At 39.5% G+C, this 26,998-nt stretch overlaps 1 protein-coding gene across 2 annotated transcripts in view; it reads right to left on the bottom strand.

The window, feature by feature from the left end:
* Positions 1-3,856: 3,856 nt before the first annotated feature.
* Positions 3,857-26,998, bottom strand: part of cntnap5l (contactin associated protein family member 5 like) — a 142,364-nt gene continuing 119,222 nt past the window's right edge. The window contains exons 18-24 of one of the 2 annotated variants that reach the window (XM_049465917.1): positions 22,706-22,942; positions 15,705-15,923; positions 13,579-13,712; positions 11,467-11,554; positions 9,475-9,687; positions 8,673-8,750; positions 3,857-6,006 (exon numbers count right to left, since the gene is read on the bottom strand). In XM_049465917.1, coding sequence (XP_049321874.1) covers positions 5,810-6,006; positions 8,673-8,750; positions 9,475-9,687; positions 11,467-11,554; positions 13,579-13,712; positions 15,705-15,923; positions 22,706-22,942 — 1,166 coding nt within the window. In that variant the 3' untranslated portion in view covers positions 3,857-5,809. The remainder of the gene's footprint in view (positions 6,007-8,672; positions 8,751-9,474; positions 9,688-11,466; positions 11,555-13,578; positions 13,713-15,704; positions 15,924-22,705; positions 22,943-26,998) is intronic. The other variant, XM_049465918.1, reaches the window with a different exon arrangement.

Below are 26,998 nucleotides of genomic sequence, written 5' to 3'. Positions count from 1 at the left end.
TTGTGTGGTCTGTCACATGGTGCTTTCTTAACTGCCCTATAAAAAGACTCTCAGACTCTACTTTTGGCAGGTGTACCTCCTGGTGAGAGACTGTTGGCTGCTAGACGTAGATTGGCAAGATATCCAGTTGGCAGACTTTTAGAGGATTGAGTCTCCTTTCGGTTGTAGAGTTGTCCTCTAATATTGTAATCATTTTTATGATTATGTTTAATATTATAAAGCTTAATTCCATTCTTACTATCAATTTCATACTGTCTTTTATTTATGTTTTATTCATGTATTTTTGAGCAGTAAAAGTGTACAACACAGCAGTAGTTTGGTCTGATTTCAGGCCGGGTGTTTGAGGCTGGCTGACGGCTGTGTGGAGATGATAAATCTCTGGCTTTTTTCTCGTTTTTTTTTTTTTTTTTCTCATTTTCTCTCCCTCTCTCCTTTTCTCCATTTGCATCCAGGCCTCAATAGTGGGTTTTATATCAAGCCTTGGACTAAAACTCCACCCACAATCCCTGGTCCATGTGTCTGAGCAGATATTTCATATGCAGGATTTGGAGTTCAGGTCTTCTCCAGATTCGTGCGGCTATTTGGACTTTAATTAGATTTTGGACCCGTCAATAATTCAATCTTCAGACTCCATTTTCTCCACTCGTTTCCTCTTTATCTGAGCTTAGATAGAAGAGCAGAGTAAGCTTCTCCGCCGCTTCTCAGACACGGATTGCGAGGCTTTTAGAGTCTGGTTGCAAATTCGGCTTGGATTCATTTCTGCTCTCGTTTCTCTGAGCTCGGTGAACGTGGGCTCGTGAGTAGGCGGGAGAGGGAGGATGCGGAGGATTGGACGCGGTGCCGGTAAGAGTCTGTAATGGTGGAAGATGGTCGGGACTCGAGTGGTTTTATAGGAGCAGAGGGTGTTTAATAAGAAAGGCCTGTGATGTTCTGAGTTCTGCTGAACACAGTGAGTAATGGAGGAGAGAGAGACGGTCTCTGTTCAGCAGGAGGGGTTTTATAGCCGAGTGTCGCGCCGGTTCCAGCGCCGGGTCTCAGATACAGCTCTGTGGTTATTTGGCGTCGTCTTCAGGCGGTCTGTTTCAGCAGACGACCAATCAGAGGCTGTTTCGTTACAAACACATCCTCAGAACTCAATCAACACTCGCGCAATATCACTCTATCTCTCTCAATCAACACTCAACCCTTAATATCACTCTCTCTCAATCCACACTCATGCAATATCACTCTCTGTCTATCTCTCTCTCTCTCTCTCTCTCTCTCTCTCTCTCTCTATCACTCTGTCTCTCTCAATCAACACTCGCGCAATATCACTCTCTCTATCACTTTATCTCTCAATCAACACTCAACTCTAAATATCCCTCTCTCTATCTCGCTATCTCTCTCTCTCTCTCTCTCTCTCTCTCTCTCAATCAACACTCAACCCTTAATATCACTCTCTCTCTCAATCCACACTCATGCAATATCACTCTCTCTCTATCTCTCTCTCTCTCTCTCTCTCTCTCTATCTCTCTCAATCAATACTCGCACAATATCACTCTCCCTATCTCGCTATCACTCTATCTCTCTCAATCAATACTCAACCCTTGATTTCCCTCTCTCTATCTCTCAATCAACACTCATGCAGTATCACTCTCTCTCTCGCTATCACTATCTCTCTCAATCAACACTCATGCAGTATCACTCTCTCTCTCGCTATCACTATCTCTCTAAATCAACACTCATGCAGTATCACTCTCTATATCTCTATCACTCTCTCTCCTAATTAACACTCAACCCTTAATTTCCCTCTCTCTATCTCTAAATCAACACTCATGCAATATCACTCTCTCTATCTCTCTCTCTCTCTATCTCTCTCTCTCAATCAACATTCGCGCAAAATAACTCTCTCTCTCTCGCTATCACTCTATCTCTCTCAATCAATACTCAACCCTTAATTTCCCTCTCTCTATCTCTCAATCAACACTCATGCAGTATCACTCTCTCTATCTCTCTATCTCTCTATCTCTCTCAATCAACACTCAACCCTTAATATCACTCTCTCTCAATCCACACTGATGCAATATCACTCTCTCTATCTCTCTATCACTCTATCTATCTCAAACAATACTCAACCCTTAATTTCACTCTCTCTATCTCTCTATATCTCTCTCTCAATCAACACTCGTGCAATATCACTCTCTCTCTCTATCACTCTATCTATCTCAAACAATACTCAACCCTTAATTTCCCTCTCTCTATCTCTCAATAAACACTCGCGCAATATCACTCTCTCTCTCTCTATCACTCTATCTATCTCAAACAATACTCAACCCTTAATTTCCCTCTCTCTATCTCTCAATAAACACTCGCGCAATATCACTCTCTCTCTCTATCACTCTATCTATCTCAAACAATACTCAACCCTTAATTTCCCTCTCTCTATCTCTCAATCAACACTCGCGCAATATCACTCTCTCTCTCTCTATCACTCTATCTATCTCAAACAATACTCAACCCTTAATTTCCCTCTCTCTATCTCTCAATCAACACTCGTGCAATATCACTCTCTCTATCTCTCTCTCTCAATCAACACTCGCGCAATATCACTCTCTCTATCTCTCTATCTCTCTCAATCAACAATCAACCCGTAATATCACTCTCTCTCTCAATCCACACTCATGCAATATCACTCTGTCTCTCTCTCTCTCTCTCTATCTATCTCTCTCTCTCTCTCAATCAACACTTGCTCAATCTCTCTCTCTCTCTCTCTCTCTCTCTCTCACTCTCACGCAACGCTCTCTCAATATCACTCTCTCACTCTCTCTTTTTTAAGATCTCTCTCTCACTCTCTTAATATTACTCTCTCTCAATCAACACTCTCTCAATCTCTCTCATACTCACTCACTCTCACTCTTTCACTCTCTTAATTTCTGTGTCTCTCTTACTCACTACCAAATTCTCCCCCTCTCTCTCTCTGGTATTTTTGAAATTACTCTCTGTCTCTCTGAAGATTTCCCCTTTATCTTTTAGTCATTCCTCTTTCTCTCTTTCAGTTTGTCTTTTGCTGTCTCTCTCTCTTTTGCTCGCTCATTCTCTCTCTCTATCTCTTTCCTTCCCACTCTCTCTTTCTCTCACTCTCTCTGTCATTTGCTTACTCACTCTGTCAATTTCTCTCTCTCTCTCTCTCTCTCTCTCTCTCTCTTTTTGTCCTGTTCACTCTCTTTTTCTCAAAATTGTGGTAGTGGTAGTGAAATGTCATAATTATGATTAATTATGCTGTTAGTACAAGATAAGACATTTTATGACAATCTAACAATGACAAGATGTTCTAGTGTATAATTGAATGTCATAATAAAGATATCTTTGTGAGAAAGAGAGCATAAACTTCAACATAAATAAAAGATAATCTACCTTCTGAACTTAACATTAAGCGTTACTGTGTTAAATCACTGAATAAAACTGATGATGCATCACCAGTTCTGTCAATTTTGTCGCATGATTAATTTGCAAACAAAAAACAAATTAACGTTTCCAGATAAACTGCATGTGTTAATGCATTAATATTAACAGCCCTAATTAACGTGATAAACAAATTAAAGCAGTACAATTTTTTCTTTATCCCATTTACTGATTTTTTTTTAGCATACTTCTCTTTTTTATGTTGCTTATTTTTATGCTTTCTACTTTTACTTTTTCTACCAATTGACTAATTGAATTCATAACAAAATTCTAATTTTTTACCACCAGTCCTCTTCAGTCCCCAGTAAAGCACAGGTTACAGCAGAAGTTGATAACCAGAAGAGACTTAGAAAAATAATCCATGCTCCAACTCCAAAATCAATAGCAGAGAAAAGGACTCTGCACTCTCCCAGGCTATAAAAAAGCTCTTTTTATTAAATATATTTATGAAATCGATATACAACAGTCATTTACAACAATAGCCATATAGAAAAAGCCAAACCCCGACTGAAAGAAATCGTTCTCAATAAGAAAGGCGGGTTATTTTCGTAGAGGGCATGACAGGGCTGCTCTTACCGTCGGGGGATTTAATGCACTTCAGTAAGGAATATGGTAGCAGGGTTTTGCCTCAGGCAGATTCGGGCTGTGGGCTCGCAGGTCGGGCTGAGTTAAGGCAGGGGGTGGATGAAGCTAACGCTGCTCTGATGTGCTGGAAAAAGACCCAGAGCTTCAGAGCCAGAGCTTTAGACCCAGAGCTTCAAACCCAGAGCTTCAGACCCAAAGCTTCAGACCCAAAGCTTCAAACCCAGAGCTTCAGACCCAGAGCTTCAGACCCAGAGCTTCAGACCCAGAGCTTCAGACCCAAAGCTTCAAACCCAGAGCTTCAGACCCAGAGCTTCAGACCCAGAGCTTCAGACCCAGAGCTTCAGACCCCTCAGCTAGAGGTGTAAATTTGAATTGCTGTGATTCGGTGTGTTCAGACTTTTGACTGGTACTCTATAATTTTATATCAAAACATTTTACCACTGTCATACATAAACAATATATCTTTGTTTTTACTTTTTGATACAAATCGGGGAGTAGTAACATAATTTCGTGAAGAATTGATCATTAGAAATCCTCCAATTGAAATCTTGAAATTGACTTTAGTAAAGTTGCCATTTTTTAGGGTGAAGGCTAGCGCATGCCTCCTCCGATGCATATAATGTAAAATTCTGCTTCTTTTCCAACTGCCACTGATGTAGCATCACTAGGTAACCAGCATACCTGGAGGATCCGCAGGTTGAATACATCAGCTAACAGATGCCTGTGCTCTCTCGGACTCCGGCTGCTGATGGCAAGAAGCATTACCCAGGATTCAAACCGGTGATACTGAGACAATTAGTGGCAGCACTTTAGTCTGCTGGACAGTTTAGAGTCCCCAGCAATGACATGCTTTTCTTAGACTATTCAAAGAACGAATAATTAGTCCTGATTGGTGGGTTCTGTAGTACAGTTTGTGAAATTATATATATAAAAGTCAGAAAAACATAAATATTCAGCCATCAGCAGTCAAAACCTACGTACTCTCTCTGGGTATATAGGGGTGCTCTCTGCCACCAATTCAGCATCACTAGGCGGCAAATGCCCCATGAGGATCTGATACACCAATCAGCAGACGCCTGGGAGGAAAGAGAGCATCATCCACTCACTCAGGAATAGTGTGACCAACCATGCTCTCTCAGACTCCGGCTGCTGATGCTGAAGGAGCATGACCTGGGTTTCAAACCAGTGAAACTTATTAGTCATCTCATCAAATCAGTGTGAAATGGGTCTAAACCTTGAGCCTGAACCTCAATTTAGCCACTAAACCACAGTCCCCACCTCTCTGCGCTCCATCATTAGTTCTGGTTCAAGTCCGTTAGCGATGGAGAACCCATGTTCTGTCTGGAAGCTAGAAGCCACAGTTCGCTTTGGCTCAGTATTGAAGGTAAAGTCCAGTTTTGGGCTTTGCTTGAGATGTTCGTGGGTCGGGAATCGAGTGCAGCATCCTAACGTATTTCAGTAAAGTATCATACAGCGCGTAAAAAATCCATAAATCCGTAAATAAAGCCACTTTGTTCTCTGAAGTCCGTAAAGTTAAAGTTAAAGTTAAAGTTCCTCCCATCAGCATTTTTTCCGTTAGCCAGATTTGGATCCCAGCTGTAAAACCCGCAGTCCTGTCTAACCCGGACAGAGACTCAGGGGCCGCCTGTGATTGGACGCCTGTATTGATAAAGATGGTGGCAGGGGGTCAGAGGGCACGAGTCGGCGTCGGTATCACACTCCCTCGTGCGAAGAGGCTGTCCGTGATCCCGGCGCACAAGCAGCGGTACAGTCCGGTCAGCCCTCAGATAAAGTACTCCTTACTGACCCGGTTCGCTTTGTGAGGGTCCAGGTCCAGCCGGTAGGTTGGGGGCTCTATGCTGGGCTGCTGGCTCTTGCTGCTGATCACCGGCGGTTCTGGAGTCTGCCGGTGCCGGTAGAGGAACCGGATTATCACCACCAGCGCACACAGAGTTATGAACACCACGGCAGCCACCACTCCTGTAAACCATATGGAGACCATCGTCAGAAAATACAGGTATATATTAAAATGACCTCATTATTGAAGTGATCAGATTATGAAAGAACACATAAGGAATCATGTAGTAACTTAAAAGAGTTAAACAAACCAAATAAATACTCAGTGAAATATTTAGATACTCTTATCTGGGGAGCTGTTTGTTAACTTCGCTCTTCCTTTCCTGGGGCGGTCCTGATGAGTGCCAGTTTCATCATAATGAGGACACTTTCAAAGTTTCTTAAAGTATTTTTTTCTTTATTTAGTTGAGTAGTTGTTGCTTCTCATAACCTGGATTAGAACATTACTCAAATATTCACTATTCACTGTATACCTGTAACTCTACCTCTTCACTACTTTACTTTAACTGATGCTCTCAAACTTTACATTAAGAGACAAGAAATTCAAGTAATTAACTCTTGATGAGTTCAGCACAGCTGTTAACTGAAAGCCTGAATTCCAGGTGACTCTACCTCATAAAACTGACTGAGAAAATCCAGCAGAGATGTTCAAAACTGATCATCTAAATAAGAGAAGATACTTTGAAGAATATAAAATATAAAACATATTCTGGTTTGTTTAACACTTTCTTTTTTAAGTTAATAATTCCATATGCTTTTTTTTCTTAATAGGTTAAGTGAGTTTAGTATTAATCTACAATACAGAACATTTTAAAATAATGACAAGGCACTGAATTTGTGTCCAAACTTTTGACTTGTACTGTACTGTACACTTTTTTAAATGTATTAAATATTAATGAACCAGCTATTTAACACAGTCATACATAGTTTAACAAAAAGTAAACCTCTTTTTTCTCTACATCCCACTCATGCATCCCCTTTACTGTACATACATTCCAAAAAAAATGAGACATTTCAAGTCAAGTCAAGTCAAGCCATTATCAACCGCTTTATCCATTAAGGGTCACGGGGGGGTGCTGGAGCCTATCCCAGCAGGCATCGGGCAGAAGGCAGGATACACCCTGGACAGGCCGCCAATCCATCGCAGGGCAGACAGACACAGACAGACACGCAGACACATGCACTCACACACTCACACCTAGGGGGCAATTTGTATCTGACATCCAATCAGCCTAACGTGCCGTCTTTGGACTGTGGGAGGAAACCCACGCAGACACGGGGAGAACGTGCAAACTCCACACAGAAAGACCCGGGTCGCCCCAGCCGGGAATCGAACCCAGGCCGTCTTGCTGTGAGGCGGAAGTGCTACCCACTGCGCCACCGTGCCGCCCCAAAATGAGACCTTTATTTAATAAAAAAAATCGTTAATAGTAAAGGAAAACTTTCCTATCGTAACATTGGGAAAAGTACACCTTGTCCAGCTAATTCTCTTAATTAATCATGGGTTTGTTTTGGATGTAACCTGAATAAACCAAGTTATTTTATTCTATATTCTCTTTTTATATTCTAATGTTAATGTTGGGTTTGTGCACTGCTGTATATCTGTGTGTTTATGTGTGTATAAAAAGCGGTGGTGTTTGTGAGTGTGGTGCACCTATATTGCCGAGATAGCAATGAACGTCTGACTGTTGGCGTCTGTCTAGGTTGTATTCGGTCAGTGGAGCTCCTGTGTTTTCTGTTACCAAGATAAACTAGCAGAAAACTCAGAAATGTACCTGAACACACCTCATTTCATAACCAAACCACCACACCCATCAATGTAGATATATTCAGAAGCTCTGCCGCTGTTTAAACCAGACAGGAGGAAAATAGGAGTGATAATAGACTGTTGGTGGGGTGTAATTATTAGCAATTTAATTAGGCTTCTTTGAACAACTTTAAATATCCATCATATTAAATTCATGTAAGTAATATATTTAATTTGATACAGTATTATAGTGCTGCACACAAATCTGAAGACGAAGTGAATTAAATGTTAAAATGTTAAATGTCAGACTGTATTAAATATTAAATTTAGTATTAAATGGGACATGTGAGGTTTGGTCGGACTTGGTGTCTGAAGTTTGCTCCTTTAGTTTCAGCTCTGGAGCTACAGGACAGTTGAGAAACTGAGTAATGCATGCTTATGGTCTGGCACCAGTTAACACCAGTGTGGCCAGTAGCGCCGTGGTGTACGAGCTGAGCCAGCAACTGGAATGTTCCGGGTCCAAATCCCAGCATTAATTATGTATTCCGGGTTGTGTTTTCCAAAACACTTAATCCCCATCTCCTGCAGGCTGAGCTGCTGAGGGAGGAATGCTGTGCTGCTCCCTGATTGGCTGGAGTTAGCTAGCAGTATGACCTTCAAAGTCACCTTTAAAGTAAGATTCATTCAATTCATAAAGTTATGATTTTCATAAAGTTTTTTTTTTTACATTGGTGAATATTAATATGTGTGAATGTATTGATGATATATGTAAGTGATTACAGTATTCGAGTTAAAACTCTTCTGTAACCGAAAAAATAAGCTTTTGCACTTTTATCCTAAAAATGTGTATTTCATTACATTTTTACTTGCTACAAAAGCTGTTATAAAAGCTGCATTTCAGCACTGAACACTGATATAAAAAGGTGCTGCCTAATCAGAGGCATGTGCAATCAGAGATTAAAGGGTGGTGGTTAGGGTAGCATTACTGCTGGAGAAGATTGAACAGGGGTTTCTGATAATGTGGCCTTCAGTGGTTCCTCACCTCCTATCAGTGCTGAGTCATTCTGCTCGGCTTTCTTCAGCGGCGCTTTCCCTCGGTCTGATTTAGATGAATCATCTGCTGGAAAACAGGAAGGATGGTGCGGCTTTTCTTTACAACTGATCTTTATAGAAATTTAATGCAGAATTCATTAGGAGTACCTTATACTCTTAAGAGTAAGAGATACAGGAAGAGTAACAAGTAAGAAATTTAATTATATATATATATATATATATATAAATATATATATACATATATAACAGAACATTATATATATATAATATAAATTATATATATATACATTTCTATTTATTTGATCTCGGTTTCTTACTGTGTGTGTAACAGAGTATTTGTGTGGCCGTCTGAGTATGTGTGTATGTGTGTGTGTGTGTGGTTGTCTGAGAGTGTGTGTGTGTGTGTACTTGAGAGTGTGTGTGTGGTTGTCTGTGTGTGTTTACCTGAGAGTGTGTGTGGTTGTCTGAGTATGTGTGTGTGTGTGTGTAACTGAGTGTGTGTGTTCGTGTGTGTGTGGTCATCTGAGAGTGTGTGTGGTCGTCTGAGTATGTGTGTGTGTGTGTAACTGAGAGTATTTGTGTGTCGTCTGAGTCTGTGTGTGGTCGTATAAGAGTGTGTGTGTGTGTGTGTGGTCGTCTGAGAGTGTGTGTGTGTTGTCATCTGAGAGAGTGTGTGTGTGTGGTCGTCTGAGTGTGTGTGTGTGTGTACCTGAGAGTGTGTGTGTGGTCGTCTGAGTGTGTGTGTGTGTGTACCTGAGAGTGTGTGTGTGGTCGTCTGAGTGTGTGTGTACCTGAGAGTGTGTGTGTGGTTGTCTGGGTGTGTGTGCTGGGCGGGATCCCACAGCTGGACTCCTCCAGTTTGCCGTGTATGCTGACCAATGAGCTGGCTCGGTTCTGTAGGGCCGCCTTCAGAGGGGTAACTTCATTAAACTGGACAGAGGACAAACAGCCAATGAGCCCTCTCGATCCGGCACGAACCACTTCCTCATCAGTGATGTCATTTCCTAAAAGCAGAATATGGAAATATACTGGTAAATGAACCAAGACAATATTATATTTATTATCTTATTTTCTTTAGCGGCCCCTAGTGATCATTTAGCACAGTGTTCATTTACAGGTAAATATTTAATTTATGTATTTAAACTGATTAAGATCCTGTTTTCAGAGGAGTTACTGCATGTGCACAGTCACTTATCGTAGTAAAGTAGATAGTGGTGGAGTGTTTGGAGGAGTGTTTGATGCAGTGTTTGGACAAAAGTTTGGACAGAATTTTGGTTGAGTGTTTAGACTTAGGTTTGGACGAGTGTTTGGTCCAGTGCTTGATCAAAGATTTGTATGCATGTTTGCTCGAGTGTTTGGTGGAGTATTTGGAGTATTAGGATGAGTGTTTAATTAATTGTTGTGTATGTAAAAAATGTTTGGTTAGGTGTTTGGGCAAATTTTTGGACAAATGGACTAAGGTTTGGCTGCTTGGTCAAGTGTTTGAACAATGATTTGGACCTGTGTTTGGGTGAGTGTTCAGAAAAGTGTCTGGAAGAGTGTTTGATGGAGTGTTTGGTGGAGTGCTGGGTGGAGTGTTGGGGGGAGTGTTGAATGAAGTGTTTGGTGGAGTGCTTGATGCAGTGTTTGGTGGAGTGTTGGTAGAGTGTTTGAAGGAGTGTTTAAAGGAGTGTTGGTGGAGTGTTTGAAGGAGTGTTTGATGGAGTGTTTGGAGGAGTATTTGGACAAGTGTTTGGTGGAGTATTTGGAGAAGTGTTTGATGGAGTGTTGGTAGAGTGTTTGGAGGAGTGTTTTATAGAGTGTTTGGTGGAGTGTTTGAAGGAGTGTTTGAAGAAGTGTTTGAAGGAGTGTTGGTGGAGTGTTTGAAGGAGTGTTTGATGGAGTGTTTGTTGGAGTGTTGGTAGAGTGTTTGATGGAGTATTTGGACGAGTGTTTGGTGGAGTATTTGGAGGAGTGTTTGGAGGAGTGTTTGATGGAGTGTTGGTAGAGTGTTTGATGGAGTGTTTGATAGAGTGTTTGGTGGAGTGTTTGGTGGAGTGTTGGTAGAGTGTTTGAAGGAGTGTTTGAAGGAGTGTTTGAAGAAGTGTTTGAAGGAGTGTTGGTAGAGTGTTTGATGGAGTATTTGGACGAGTGTTTGATGGAGTATTTGGACGAGTGTTTGGTGGAGTATTTGGAGGAGTGTTTGGAGGAGTGTTTGATGGAGTGTTGGTAGAGTGTTTGATGGAGTGTTTGATAGAGTGTTTGGTGGAGTGTTGGTAGAGTGTTTGAAGGAGTGTTTGAAGGAGTGTTTGAAGAAGTGTTTGAAGGAGTGTTGGTAGAGTGTTTGATGGAGTGTTTGGAGGAGTGTTTGATGGAGTGTTTGCGGAGTGTTTGGATGATGGATTTCTGGGTCAGGTTCAGCCCCCTGTATCAGTTATTGGATGGAGGAAGCGTCTCCTAGGCAACATCGTGTGAATTCATTCGGCCTTCATTCAACCATCTGCTGCAGAACCTGCTCACACACACACACACACACACACACACACACACACACACACACACACACACTACCCCAACAACCTGCCGAACACCCACCTCTAACCTACCTCACACTCCCCCAACACCTTACTGCACAGAGAGAGAGAGATATGTTGAAGAGAGAGAAAGAGAGATAGAGATAGAGAGAGGTAGAGCGTATGCGAAATAGGAGAATGTTGTAGTTTAAATTGAGGATAAATTCAGCTGCCCTGATTGGAGGACCTCTGTTCTGGGCTGAACTGGGATCAGTAAAGAGCAGAACTCACCCCGGATCCTCCCCAGAGTTACCGTCCTCATCAGAGTCAGAACCGAGCCGGGAGACAGGCTGTACCGCTGCATCACCGTGCTGTCGATCTGATACACACAGAACCAACATTTCATTCAGCAATTGATGATAGCCAAAAAGGTTGCAATAAGAAAAATATATACAATTCATGTCAAAGTGTCACGTCTGGTGCTGTCTGGTGCTCTGTCCCTTCCACACCCAGCTCTAACGGAGGTTCTCAGGTCAACAACTACACTACCCAGAATGCACCACCCGCTGACATCACACACTCACCTGGTCACGTGACACCTCACCTGCTTCCTCCAGGAAGTCCCGAATACTGATTGCTGGCACTATATAAGAGCACTCCACACACACACCCACGCCGCGTATTGTAGGTTCTCCTCTTTACAAAGCGTTCTATATCTCTTGTCTCAGTTTATCTTGTGTATGACCTTGCTTTTGTTTTCTCGACTCCGATTATTGCCTTTGCCTCTGATATTGGATTGCTTGTGTATTACCTGGACTGTGTTTTCACTACTGCCTCTTGGATTACCTCTGACATTGGATATCTCGTGTATGAACTCTGGACTGTCTCTCGTTTATGGTATGGTTTTGTCTTCATTGCTCTGGTTTCTGGTGATTACCCATTTTCTGTATCAACCACGTCTTACATCTGTTTATTTTTATAATAAACATATTGTTTTATCAGTATCTGCACGTGTCTGCAATTCTGTGCTCACCATGACACAAAGGTAAGTGCAAAAATCACTAAATACTGTATTTCATTTTATATACAGTGATAATCATACAAATTATTAAAAGCAGGAACAAAATAAACACAAGTAAACACTGTGAAAAACAGTTTTAGCTAACTTTTTGATTTGGGAAAGATGCATTTTTGGTCAGGGATAAAGTAAAGTTGGTTTAACTAGATGATGATTATGGCCAAAATGTAATAAAATGAATCACAAATCTAACTAGTTAACTATTACAAACTTAGTTCCACCACATTGATTTATCAGTATACTCATGCTTTAGTCCAGTTTCAATTTGTTCAGTATTAGTTGGCCAGGCAAATTTGGGAGCTTTGTATGAAATTAAGCTTTTTTTTTGTTGTGTTTCATTATAGACAAAGGAAAGAAACCTGCGTATAACAATCAGACCTATGAAAGAATGAAGTACAAATACTTCATTACTTTACTTAAGTATAAATATACTTTACTGGGGTAATTATTTTACATTTTCACACAATTATCTGAACTTTCTCCTCCTTGCATTTTAAAAATAGCCTCATTACTCCTATTTCATTTCAGCTCGTTTTCCAGACGAACTCCAGTCCAACTAAGCTCCTTTAATATATTTATATTCTACTAAAATACATTCATTTACAATCAGCATATATGCAGCTGAAACAGGGAACAGGGAACAGCCTAGTGCAAAATCCCAAATTATATTATTAACATTAACATTTTACTATTTTAACATTAAAGTCATTATGGCTTTTATAAAATGTGTTTTGGGGAGGGGAGGGGAGGGGGGGTAGTGCACTATAGAACTCTGTGGGCGTGGCCTAAGCTTTTGTTCTTAATGGCTTTTTTATATTTTTTTCCCTTACATTAATTTTACTTTTATACTTTAAGTAGTTTTCAAACCAGTACTTTTTAAGACACTTTTACTTAAAGAGTAAAAAGCTTGAGTTGATCCTTCTAAAACTTCTACAGAAGTATTTTATTAAACCCTAGTATCTATACTTCTATACTACAGAGTAAAATATGTTAATATTTTAACGTTATCTTTGAAAATGAAACGTGTGCAGCTGCAATGATGTTCTTGAAGAAATATTTCATTTTCTGGAACACTTTTCCATAAAGCCATGACTGTATTTCACATTCATTTCAGTGATATCAGCAATAATATTTCAGAAACATTTCCATCAAACCTGTGATATTTTTTCACCTTGTTTGCATAGCCTCGGGTCTCCAGCTCCAACAGGAATCCAATCACTTCATTATCAGACCCCTCTCACCCTCACACACACCAGAACTAAGCTGCTGATAAAACGCTGCACCTGAGATCAGCTGAGTTCTGTCTCTGCAGGTCAGAGCCTCACCTGCACATAAAGCTCCTTCCCCTCCCGGTTCATTCGGACCCAGTGGAACCGACCGTCCGCTAGACCGGCCGACTTCGGGCTGAAGATATCCGGACCGCTCTCTCGGTTCAGCCGGTACCAGATCTGCAGACTACCTGAGAGAGAGAGCAGAGAGTCCAGATTACAGAATTAACACCATCAGAACCGCCTGATTCAGTTATACTGGAGTTTATAGTGATACGTATATAAGTACTTCATTACTATATTATTACCATATCAATCAATCAATCAACCTTTATTTCCACAAGGTAAATACATTGAGGGTAACCCTTATAAATTTACATAAAATTAAAGGGATTGAAAATTAAGATTTAATTATAAAAACAAGCAAAACAATGTAAGATTTAGTTAAGATTTAGTAAAATCTCACACTGACATCACTCCTGTGTCCAAGTACATGACACTGCACACGGCAATATCAGAAAGTTCATCACCAGATTTTTGATTTCACCTGTTTCACCACCATATATATACACCTTCACTTCACTCACCCCTCACGAGTACTAAAGGTTATCCTCTCTAGTATTTATAGTTTTCATTTCCTGCCTGTGTTAGTTACAAACCCATTAACGCCCGCTAATATAATATAGAAAGAAAACACACTGAATAAGCAGAGGAGTGTCCAAACTTTTGACTGTATGGTGCTGTATGTTGGTCATAAATGCATTAATAGCATGGCAATGGCTGGATTTACTGATCCATCTTTAAAGCTATATGTAATTTAAACAGTGGGCTATTGTCATGGGTACTATTATAATAATGTTATAGAATTTTAACTGCATTAAAATATCATTCAGTAATTTAATATCAATTCTCAGAGCGGGAGTATTATTCTGGCGGTAACCTACACCCCCCACCTCTCTCTCTCTCTCTCTTTCTCTCTCTCTTTCCCTCTCTCTCTCTCTCTCTCTCTCTCTCTTTCTCTCTCTCTCTCTCTCTCTCTCTCTCTCTCTTTCTCACTGTCTCTCTCTCTCAATCTGTCTCTCTCACTCTCGCTCACTTTCCCTCTCTCTCTTTTTCTTTCTAGTCCTCTCTGTTTCACCCTGTTTTCCTTGTTCTTTTGCTCACTCTCTTTCCTTCCTCCCTCTTTTTCTCTCTTTGATCCTCTCCTATCTCTTTTGTGCTCTTTCTCTCTCTCTATACATACATATTTATATATATATATATATATATATATATATATATATATATATATATATATATATATATATATCATGTCTTTTCCCTCACTTGTTCTCTCTTGCCCTGTCTCGTTCTCTTGCTTGGTCTCTATGCCCTCTCTCTCTTTCAGTCTCTCTCTCTATCCCCCTATTTTACTGTTTGTCTCTATCTCTCCCTCTCTCATCTTTTCTCATACTCTCTTATCCCTCCCTCTTTTGCACTCTCTTGCCTTTTCTTCCTCTTTCTTTCTTTCTTTCTTTCTTTCTTTCTTTCTTTCTTTCTTTCTTTCTTTCTTTCTTTCTTTCTTTCTTTCTTTTCCTCTTTCACTCTCTCTCTTTCACTCTCTCTCTCTCTCTCTCACTTAGGGATGGCGTTTCTCTCTCCTGTTCTGGCCGATAAATAAACGAGTGAAGGAGGAAGTGAGCAGTACAGGCCGACGGCTGCCGTGCTCACCTCTCACTGAGAAATGACACAATTCTCACTCAGGTGTGTGTGTGTGAGTGAGTGAGTGTGTGTGTGTGTGAGTGTGTGTGAGTGTGTGTTATAGTTGATGTGTTTGATGGTGGTGATGCTGGTGAATTTAGAGCATATGGAGATGTCAGACTGCAGGACTGGTAACAGGTAGAATACTGATCACCATTAGAGAGTGAAGCTCTGAACACTTTACAGTGTTCCTTATCCCCTGGTGCTTCATCAGTGGATACAGGACTCAGTATTATAACAGGGTAAAAGGAGAAGAGTAATACATTATACAGAGAAACAGATACACAGCTACAGTCTGAAATTGTAGAACTGAAATATTGAAATGTAATATAAAGAAAAGCTGGTAAATGCAATAAATATAAATATAAACCCTACACTGATTATAAAATTTATATTAATAGTTACGATAAAGCGCGTATGTTCAGTAAACACTAATATCTAACCGTTTTGGGTCAGTATGATGGCCATATATCGCTGGTCGTGTGATTGGGCGGTCAACAGCAGGGCGGGGGCCTGTCTGGTCAGGAAGCCGAACGCCAGGTTTTCCCGAGATTTGACGGCTTCGGTCTGCAGCTTCCTGACATCCTGGTTCTGCATGACGGAGAACGGCTCCTGAAGGGCGTACGTTACAGACGTTCCTCTCTCAAAGGACGCCGAGACAGCTAGAGCAGACAGACACACAGACAGACGGTATAAAAGATAAAGAATTAGGCCAAGGCATTCCCTTAAATCAAACACAACCTTCATAAACAGAGCTTTCACATCACAGAGAATTTCACCTGTAACACAATGCACAGTATAGCTTATCAACAGTCTAACAGTCTCAATAATATTTCTATCAGAAATTAGAAAAAAAAACAGCTTTAGCATCGTTTTTTTTTATTTCTCTGATGTTTTTCCAAATTTAGTTATTTTTGATATAATTTTTTTATAGAAACAGCTATTAAAGTATTAGAAGACTTAATCTCTTAATGACTCCAAGGACAGACAAGCACAGGGGGAAGGGCTTACAGGAGTAGTCAGGGACAGGCAGGGTCAGAATCAATTAACAACAGTACACAAACAATAAGAAGGGCAAGGTAAAAGAGCAGTATAAAAATATATATATACAAAAAAGAGTCTGTTACATGGAAAAACAATCAAAAGAAGCACCCAGTAGAAGAGCTAGTCAGCTACATTCAATACCCAGATTCAACAACAGAAACAGGGGGTATTTATACAAGGCAGTCCAGGTGTGAGCAATCAGAAGCTCGGCGAGTGTGAAAGCCTTAGCGTCACGTGATCAGGAGAGTCAGGAAAGTCTGGGGCTTGAGAGAGCATGCTGGGAAACAGAGTCTTTGTTGTGAAGTTCAGTGTCCTGAGCAGGCAGAGTGACAGCATTAGGACTGACACTTGTTTTCTTCATAATTTAGGAAATAAGTTCCATTTTCTGATATAATTCTAAAGCATAAAACATTCTCAATAGACAGATATAACACCTTTTTTGTTTGTTTGTTTTAGAGTTGTTTTGTAATTAATTAATTTGTAAAATGAATGCATGTTTATGTTGCTTCACCAGCAGCAGCCGGAGTCCGAGAGAGAGTCCGAATCTGTTAGCTGATGAATCAGAGCTGGAGATCTGGCGCTTTCCTCCGAGCACATTGTGATGCTGATACTGAAAAAGGAGGAATCTGAGTACACATGTATCGGAGGAGGCATGCGACCGTCCTCATAGTCCTCATAGTATCGGGAGCATTGCTAGTGATAAGGGGAGTTCTGTGATAATTAGTCTACTAATTTAGGGAGAAAATGGGATAAAATTCGAGAGAAAAACAGTAGAAAAAACACCAGACGTTCCTTTGAAACAAACAAGCAAACAAACTCCATAAACAGAGCTTTTTCAATGCAGATTACAGCACAGACCTCATAAAATCAACATCTCAGACCCAATCATTTCAGTAAAAAAAATACAGCATTAGCATCTTTTCCCTCATTACAGACTTCCTGTGTAATTAAGGAATCAGCGGTTGGTAGCCGGTTGCTGTGATGGGAATTAGAGGCTGGTTCTCCATCGCTAGCTGTCCACCATGCCGAGCTTTAAACAGAAAAAGAGAGTCTGCAGTCCCTCTGCACAGACACAGAGCCGTTACGTCAGTGATCTGATTGACAGCCGCTGGGCGTGTCTGAAGGAGAAGCGTGAAAAGTGTGATTAGATTCTGCTTGGCAGGTGAAGCTTCTCCTCCATGGCCTGCCAGCCCTGCATCACAGCAACCGAGGACACAACACACCTCCTCAATCTGCCCCAAAAAACAACACAAACTCAACACTGAAACTGAGTCTGAGAGCAGAACCACAGGATATGGATTATTCCACTGAATGAGAGCCAGTTGCCTTTCCAACTCTTTGTTGTTCTTTTACATGCTTTTAATTTAATTTCTTTTTGTTTTAATCATGTTTGAATCAATTATTCTTTATTCTTATTTTAGTTTTTATTTCCATTTTTACTGTTATTCTTTTACAGTTTTTTTTTTTTTTTGACTTCTCTGTGTATTTTCTCATTTGTAAAGCACTTTGAATGACCGTTGTGTAAGAAAGGTGCCATATAAATAAACTTGCCTTGCCATGTTGTAACGGTACCACTTTAAAATAAGACTACCTTTATAAAGGGTTTATAAATGGTTTACAATTAGTTTATTAATAGTTACTAATTAGATTAGAAATGTCTTAAAAACCATTAATAATCAATAATAATAATTTTAATAATTAATTATAATAATTTTAACACATACACATATGTAGAAAGGGCAACAGTGACCTGTTGTTTGCCAAATAGTGAACACACAGCCATCTATACTGTTGCCCTTTCTACGTATGTGTTATAACTGATTATTAATTTTGAACATTGAGTAAAATGAATATTGTTGTTTTATTCTATAAACTACAGACAACATTTCTCCCAAATTCCAAATCAAAATATATATATAGTCATAGTGCTGGACGATATGGCAAAAAATTATATCACGATATATTCCTTAATTTCGGTCGATACGATATAATTTCGATATCGATATAAACTATATAAAACTATATAAAATACTTTGAAGGCCTCAGAAAAACTGCTAAGAATCCCTGCAATGGAAATCTGTACACTACTGTCTGAAATCTTAAATTGAAGTCTTTAAAGCCTCCTCTCACAAAAAACTGTATAATACTTTATAAATAAAAAATGATCAGAATAAATCAATGCTCACTTTTATTTGCATGTAGCAAAATAAAAACATGACATCCCTGTCAAACATAAACCTATAACCTATATACAAATTACCAATATAAATAACTTTACATTACAACAGAGGCAGAGCTTCTTATTCTTTTGTAAACATATTTAACAGATCAAAACAAAAGTGCTTCAACCAGAATAGGGAATACAAAAAGCCTTCATATGTATAAAGGGAACATGATATCCCTGTCAAATAAACAAACCTATATAAACTATAAATAACTTAGATACAACATAAACTACAAAAGTGTTTTAGCCAGAATAAGGAAGATATTGTGTGTAGTGAAACTGCTTGAGGTGGATGAACGGATGTATTACTGTTGCTGGTCGGCTCCACTCTCCAGAACAATCTGAAGTCTGAAGTTTATCAAACCTTTGAAAGTCGAACCACTGAATTAGACCTGCCTCCCTCAACTGTCCGCTCAATCTTCATTTAAAATGTCCTGCGATGAAAACGAGCGGGTTAGGGTCGGTTTCGTTTCATCGCGGGAGGTTTTAGGTGCGGAGCGGAGAGGAGCGGAGCGCAGCCGAGATCCGTTCGGTTAGGGTCGGTTTCGTTTCATCGCGGGCGGGTTTTGGGTGCGGAGCGGAGATCCGCTCGGTTAGGGTCGGTTTCGCTTCAAGGCGGGCGGGTTTTAGGTGCGGAGCGGAGATCCGCTCGGTTAGGGTCGGTTTCGCTTCATCGCGGGAGATTTTAGGTGCGGTGCGGAGAGGAGGCGACCCAGGTTTAGCCTAGCCTAGCCTAGCTGGCTACGTGCCTGTATGATTGCGTCATCACGCACTGACGTAGCCCGGCTATGTTCAGGGCTGCAGTGAACTGACGCCGCTAAAAAACGCCTGTCTGTAAATAATACATATCGATAAATCACAAAAATGATATCACCGTTATTGAAACATTTCGTATCGCGATAAATACCGATATCGAAATATTGTCCAGGCCTATATAGTCATTTAGAAATGGCTGAAATAACAAAAAAGACGCAGAGCTTTCAGACCTCAAAAAATGCAAAGAAAACAAGTTCAGAAAGAAATTCAGAAATCAATATTTGGTGGAATAACCCTGGTTTTTAACCCTGGCATCTTGGCATCATGTTCTCCTCCACCAGTCTTACACACTGCTTTTGGATAACTTTATGCTGCTTTACTCCTGGTGCAAAAAGCTAGCTCGTGATCATCCATCTTCTTCTTGATTATATTCCAGAGGTTTTTTTTTAATTTAGTAATATATAATAAACATATTTAATATTTCTCAAACTACTGTTTAATGTTTAATGTGGGTGGTAATGATGGTGACCAGCAGCATTTGGCTAAAATTGAAGGAATTGAAATAGAATACTTTTTTCTGTTAAATTGCAATTTATAATGCAAAATGATTTTACACATGATGAACATATAGGAATGTGTAATGAAACAGGGAAATAAAGTGATGAATTATGGGATGTGTAAAAGTGTGAGCACTAGGTTTTATCAGTTCTCTGTAACACCCTCCTCTAACAGAGATCACAGCTGAGGAATGTTAACGTTATGATGATCCTGTCAGTGAAGAACGTACAGGAGAATAGAGAGTGCTAACTGAAGCTTCCTATCACTCCTCTATAACACCCCCTCCAGCAGATTCACACATAACGAACACATCTTATTACAAAATAAGAGTCTTTCTATTTTTATTACAGGAAATTTTACCCATCCTATAGAATATTTCTATTTCTCTGATGTTTTGGGTCAGTTTTAACATAAAGAATGTTAAAGATCTTCACTCAGGTTTAACCCTGTACAGTTCATTACTTACACTAGAGTTACTCTACACCACTTCAACCCATTTTAACACAGATTTCCAGTTGTTTGTGAGTTTGTGCTGGTTGGCTCTAGTCTCTAGACTCGAGTCGTGTAGTGTTTGATGGGCTGTTTGATGAGCTGAGACTCAATTTTTAGCCTCAAAATCAAACATGCAGACCTGACAACCTTAAAAGATTTTTATGAGCACAAATTTGCCCCCCAGAAACGAATGATATTAACGATAATTTAATATTTGTTTTGACAATAAGGATAATAAATGATATTCTGCATCATACAACAAGTTAGTTCCGACCTCACAATCTGATTGGTTGAGAAGTGTTCAAGCCATGATGATATTCGTGATAACATCACGGCCTTCTCACACTAAATTTATATCACTCCGCCGATGCGTTGCCGAGTAACGGCATATATAGTACAGCAGCGCTGACTTGTGGAAAAAAGGGAAGGAACATCGCTCGGTTAATGCCGTCTGACCGCCAGAATGATAAATTAACCAGCCAGGTTAGGCTAAACTAAGTTAATGCTGAGATAAAGCGAGCTGCGCTGACTGGGAATTTCCGAAGCGCGGATAGCTTGACTCCGGTCACCTACCCACAGTCCAGCCACACCGGCAAGCTAACCAACACCACCCAGAAAAGCAAACAGAAATGCTCAAGAAATGCGCAGCGTTCACCTGAAGACGACTTCACTGAGCAGGAGAGGAGAGTATTAGCGTTATTTCACCCTCCTAACGTTATCATCTTCTCTTATTCCCAAGTTAGTCTGTTTTGTGGTTAAGTTGTGGTGGAACTACTTTTTGGCGGAAGGCAACGTCCATATTAAAGTATATTCAAACTGAATTTCTTTGATTTATTTTCTTTATTCATTTTGTAAAAAATAAACTGTTGTATAAAAGCAACAGAACACTCGAGGCTCGCCTTCGGCTCGTGTCTATGACCGGATCAGAGCCGTGATGTCATCCGTGATAACACACTCCCTCTCATGTTCTATTGCTTAATTATTTAAAAAAAATATGTATTATTATTCAATTATTCAATAAACTGTACTAACCTGCAAATCTTAAAGAGCAATAATTGGTTGCTAAAGATATTAATCAAAACTTTATAGTTAAGGTATTTTTTTCATTAACTTAATAAACATTAAAATCACCAGTACAAACATCAATCAAACATTTTCTTAAGTGTTTATTAACGGGTATTTAAATGTTAAATAAAAGAATCAGTGTTAGATTTTGAACATTAAATTATATTTCTATTAGTAGTGTCAATCACTTGTATTGTACTTGTATTAATCACCAAAATATTCTGTGATTGATCATTAATAAAATCATGATTTTTTAAACTTTTTTAATGCTGGTATTTCACTGTATTGTTGGGAGGGGATAGTAATAATAGTATGGTGTGGTTTAAGTCTGGCAGTTTAGATCCTTTTTCACTGTATTATAGTGTCTCGGGGCAGTTTTTTGCTTTTAAAATTACAATATTTTAATAGAAAGAGGTACTGAGTTTCATTGTGAGTTTAATTGTGGAAATAAACGGTAGAGTAGCTGCATGTTCCAAACCGGAGAGAGAGAGAGAGAGAGCAGGTTATAGACATAAAGAGAGGGATCTATTCTTGACTTCCACAGTTCCCCTTAACTGCCACTTTATAATAAAAAATTGACAGCAGAATTTAGAAGTTGGGAGGAATTTAAGTTTTTAGTCTTTTCCTCATATCTCAGTGTCAATTATCTTAATTTTACATATAAGTTTTAAATGCAGCTCCTTTAACCACAGATGCAGCTCCTTTTCTCTGAAAGGTGGAGGACATAAGTTATAGTATATTGAGCTCCATAAGACTCCCAAAATCTACTGCACATCAAACAATCCTCTCTAACACTGTTCAACAAGTTCTAAACTAAATAAATAAAGATATTCCTCCCCTATTGTCATGGGTGAATTCAGGAATAATAGATTAGATTAGATTAGAATACAGATAAAGCCCTAGCTGGATGGGATTAGTTTCTCAGGGGGTTCTGGGGTAATTTTCTCTCTCTTTTATGGGGTTTTTATCCTCTGGGATTTTATTCCCGTCCAGAACGATCATGTACGTGTTTTTATTCTCAGACGTCCTCTGTTAAATAAATTAGAGGCTGAATTATCAACTGTTTTTCTCGGAACTCCGTGATAGCTATTTGTCCACTGCCACGCACCATAATTACACTTTGGGCGTGCAAAGGTTTCCACGGAGATCCACGTTAAAAACAGAGAGTGGAAATGGAGGAGCTACTGAACGCTGCAATGTCATGTGACCGAGAAAAACTAAAACCTAAAAACTGACTGGTCCTCCTGTTTTTTCAATTGCAGTTTTACAGATGCACTATGAGTAGAAGTGTGAAATATTTCTCACCGGATCTACAGTTGGGTCCATCGAACGCTGTCTGAGAGCAGTCACACATATAGCTGTTCCGGTTCTCCACACACCTCCCTCCGTTATGGCAGAGGCTGTCGCTGCTGCAGTGACCCGGGCAGCCCGAATTCATACCGGGGGTCATTTTCGCCCTCTCGTTAAGGTCAAAGGTCATCCCGTTGATGCTGAGGGCGCGCAGGCACCCCAGGAAACCCCTCTGAGTGGTGGGAGCTCCCCCTGCAGTACGACAGGCAAACAGCTTTTATTAATGATAATTTAAACATCAGTGAAGGAGCTTAATTATGAGACAATCCATTATTCAGTTTTATACAACAGTTAGTTCCGACCTTACGATCTGATTGGTTGAGAAGTGTTCTAGCCGTGATGATATTTGTGATAACATCACAACCTTCTCACACTAAACTTGTATCACTCCGCCGACGCGTTGCAGAGTAACGGCGTATTTATATACACAGGACAGCTTTGAACCATCACCTCCAGTGGCACCAGCTGCAGCGTTAGCTTAGCACAGGCTAGCGCTCAATCACGGCACGCTCGCCCCCAGCCCGCAGCGCTGGCTCGTCTTTTGCCGTCTGACAGCCAGAATGCTAACCAGCCAGGCTAGGCTAAGCTAAGCTAATGCTGAGTTAAAACAAGCTACGCTAACCTAACCACAGTCCAGCCGGCTAGCTAACCAACAACACCACCCAGCAAAACAAGCAGAAATGCTAAAAAAAAAAGCTAAAAAAAAAAAAGTGCAACTCCACAGAGCAAGAGAGGAGAGTATTAGCGTTATTTCATGGTCCTAATGTAACCATCTTTGCTTATATTCCCAATTTTGATTTCAAGCTAACTTTCGTGGTGTTATTCTGCTTGAACCATACACCGTTTTGTAGTTAAGTTTCAGTTCTGTTACAGTTGTGGTGGAACTACTTTTTGGCGAAAGGCACAGTTCATATTAAAGCATATTCATTCTTCATTTCTTAAAGTTCTTTGATTTATTTTCTTTATTCATTTAGTAAAAAAAAACTGTTGTATAAATCAATAAAACACTCGACGTCGTTTGTTATCACGAATAACATCACGGCTGGGATGATCTACAGTACTCGCCTTCGGCTTGTGCCTACGACCGAATCACAGCCGTGATGTTATTCATGATAACACACTCCCTCTCGTGTTCTATTGATTAAATAACTTTACTGAAAACCAAACCAATATAAATTATTTAAAATGACTTGGGTTAGGTTTTTAGGTTGATATAGAACTAGATAATGGTTAGGATTAAGTTTTGGATTTGGTTTTGGGTTAATGTTGAGATTAATCCATTCTAGCCTTTTGTTAAGTATTTTTTTCCCAGTGTCACTGTTTATCAATTTATGAACAGAAAGAAATGAAACATTGGGCTTATTTGTTAATTTTGTTGGCAGAGCTGAAACAGAAACATATTTCTTGGAAAATGCGTCTCCAGTGCCAAAAGTTTTAATGGCAAAAATAATAACTCTTCTTAATATTTAAGAATAAACTCTTTTTACATTGAGTTCCATTGAAAGTTTAGAATTATTATTTTTTGGAGATACTAGTTTGACATAGGACAGCAATGATATGTAGCTTGCTTCTTTCTTTCATATTTTGTCTTGATTCACAATAAAACAACAGTTAAGGACTGTCAAGCCAGTTGTGATTAAGACTATAAATAAAGACTTTAGCTAATTGAACAGTTTTAAGTAAAATTACGGGAATTTACGTTTTTGTCTCTGATGCATTCCCGGCTCCGACTTCAGAAATAAACAGCATTAGTTTCATCTGAGCTTCAGTATTTGCAGAGAAAACATTGAATAAATGATGAGGAGAGATGATATGGACGGAAACTTGTGTGGAATGGAATATGCAAATTGCGGTCAGACAGCAGCATTTTTTAAATCTGATTGTTTTGTTTCAATGCACAGACCAACAAAATACAATTACAATGTATGTCAATCACACAAAGCCTTCACACGCGGAGCGGCCACGCAATCAGGAACTCCCAGCTGTCAGTCAGATTGTATGGAAATCGGGAGCGCTGTCGCCGCTGATGAATTATTCATTGTGATTACATAATTAGCGAGAGAGGACGGCCCGCGCTGTGGAGAAATAGCGTTTGGCTCAATCACAGATCACACAACAAAAGCATAAATCAGCTCTCGACCCGTCAAACCAGGTCCGGCGCAGCTCGAGGGAGGAGCTAATCGAGTCCGTCTTCACCAAGACGAAACCCAACTCCAGACTGGAGGACTAATTACAGACTAATGAAGAGTCATTTAGAGCCGTGAGCTCTTCTATTGCTAATGAGTGAAAATCTTTACCAATTTAACTTTAGAGACCTGTTTAAATCAGAGACCAGAGACCAGCCTGCTCAACCCCAACACTAACTCTGCAGTTCTGAATTAAATATAAAATAGTAAAAGCTGATAAGTATTATAGAAACTTTTTAAAAGGGCCGGTAACTCTCAGTAACTCTCAGTAACTTTCAGTAATAACAATATAGCAGAATCTGAACCTTCAGTAAAGACTACAGACAACTAGAGACTTTTATTGAAGACTAAAACTGAATTCTTAACTGGATTTGTAACTTTATTTGTAAATTCAAGCTCATATCTGTAGATTTAAAACTGAAAACGTCTGATTGTGTAAAAAAATCTCTCATACAAACCAATTAACATCAAAACATCTAGACCAAGCTGTTATAGACCTTCTGATGAAGCTACTCTGTAACTGGAGATTAACTGAAGTGAGACGAGATTAACCCTTGTGTGGTGTTCATATGTTTGCTACTCGTTTACTTTAAATTAAGCAATTTTACATTAAAATGCTTTACACATGCTTGCTTCACCTAAATTGCAAGCAATATAAACAGCTTACATGGTTAATATTTGGCCTTTCTTATGTTACATTTCTTTCAAAAAGTGCTACTCTTTTTTTATTAGTTTTTTAATAAAATGTAAAAGAAAATGAATTAAACTCAAGATATGAGTAGAAAATTTGTTTAGTTTCAAATTTACAAATGAAGCAATGTTTATTAGCCCTTGGCCAAACATACTGTATGTAATATAAATGTGTAGGGGGGGAAAAATGAAAAATGAAAACGGGTCCCACAGACCCGAACACCACAAAAGGGTTAAGAGGACAGGGTGAAGGTTAAGATTAGGTTTTGGGTTGAGGTTAGAACTATTTTTAGAGTAAAAGTAAGGCTCAGGACCAGGATGATGTTTAGGACTGTTTAAAGTTTTTGGTTGAGTTTAGGATTAAGTTTTGGTTTAAATTTAGGATTAGGAGCAGAGTAATGATTAGGATCAGGTTGAGGGTTAAGGGTAAGATTAGGTTTTAAAATAAGGGCAGAATTATAGTTTGGATTAGGTTTTGGGTTAAATTTAGGAATAGGAGCAGAGTGTTGATTAGGATTAGGTTGAGGGTTAAGGGTAAGATTACGTTTTGGATTAAGGGTAGCGTTATCGTTAGGATTAGGCTTAGGAGCAGAGTGATGATTAGGATTAGTCTTTTGTTTAAGATTTAGGTTAGGAATATAATTGGGATTAGATTTTGGATTGATGTCAAGGTTAGAATTAAAGATAGGATGTTGTTTAGGTTCAGGGTTTGGGCTGAGTTTGTTCTGAAATAGAGATAAGGCTTTGAATTAAGGTTAGGATTAGGCTTTGGATTAAGATTTAGGATTTGGGGCAGAGTGATGATTAAGATTAGGCTTTGGATTAAGGTTAGGATTAGGGGCAGAGTGATGATTAAGATTAGGTTTTGGATTAAGATTAGGATTTGGGGCAGAGTGATGATTAAGATTAGGTTTTGGATTAAGGTTTAGGATTTGGGGCAGAGTGATGATTAAGATTAGGCTTTGGTTTGAGATTTAGGTTTAGGTAGAAAATGGTTACCGTTTTGGGTTGAGGTTGAGTTTAGGATTTGGGACAGAATGATGATTAGGATTAAATTTTAGACTAAGGCTAAGATTAGGATTGGGTTTTAGGCTGAGTTTAGGATTAGGGCCAGGATGATGGTCAGAATTAGGTTTGTGGTTGAGGGTAAGGTTAGAATCAGGACAAGTATGATGGTTATAACCAAGGTTTGGAATTTAGGATTTGGGTTTGGATTAATGTTTAGGTTAGAATTAGGTTTGGCATTATGTTTTGGATTAAGGTTGAGGTTGAGTTTAGGATTGGGGCCAAGATGATGATTAGGATTAGGTTTTGGTTTAAGACATAGGTTTGGAGTACAGTTAGGATTAGGTTTTGCATTGAGGTTGAGGTT

This window comes from Astyanax mexicanus, chromosome 16 (genome assembly GCF_023375975.1).
Source record: "Astyanax mexicanus isolate ESR-SI-001 chromosome 16, AstMex3_surface, whole genome shotgun sequence".
In the NCBI taxonomy this organism is placed as follows: domain Eukaryota; kingdom Metazoa; phylum Chordata; class Actinopteri; order Characiformes; family Acestrorhamphidae; genus Astyanax; species Astyanax mexicanus.
The sequence above is the reverse complement of the archived record's forward strand: the minus strand, read 5'-3'. Positions and strand labels throughout refer to the sequence as shown.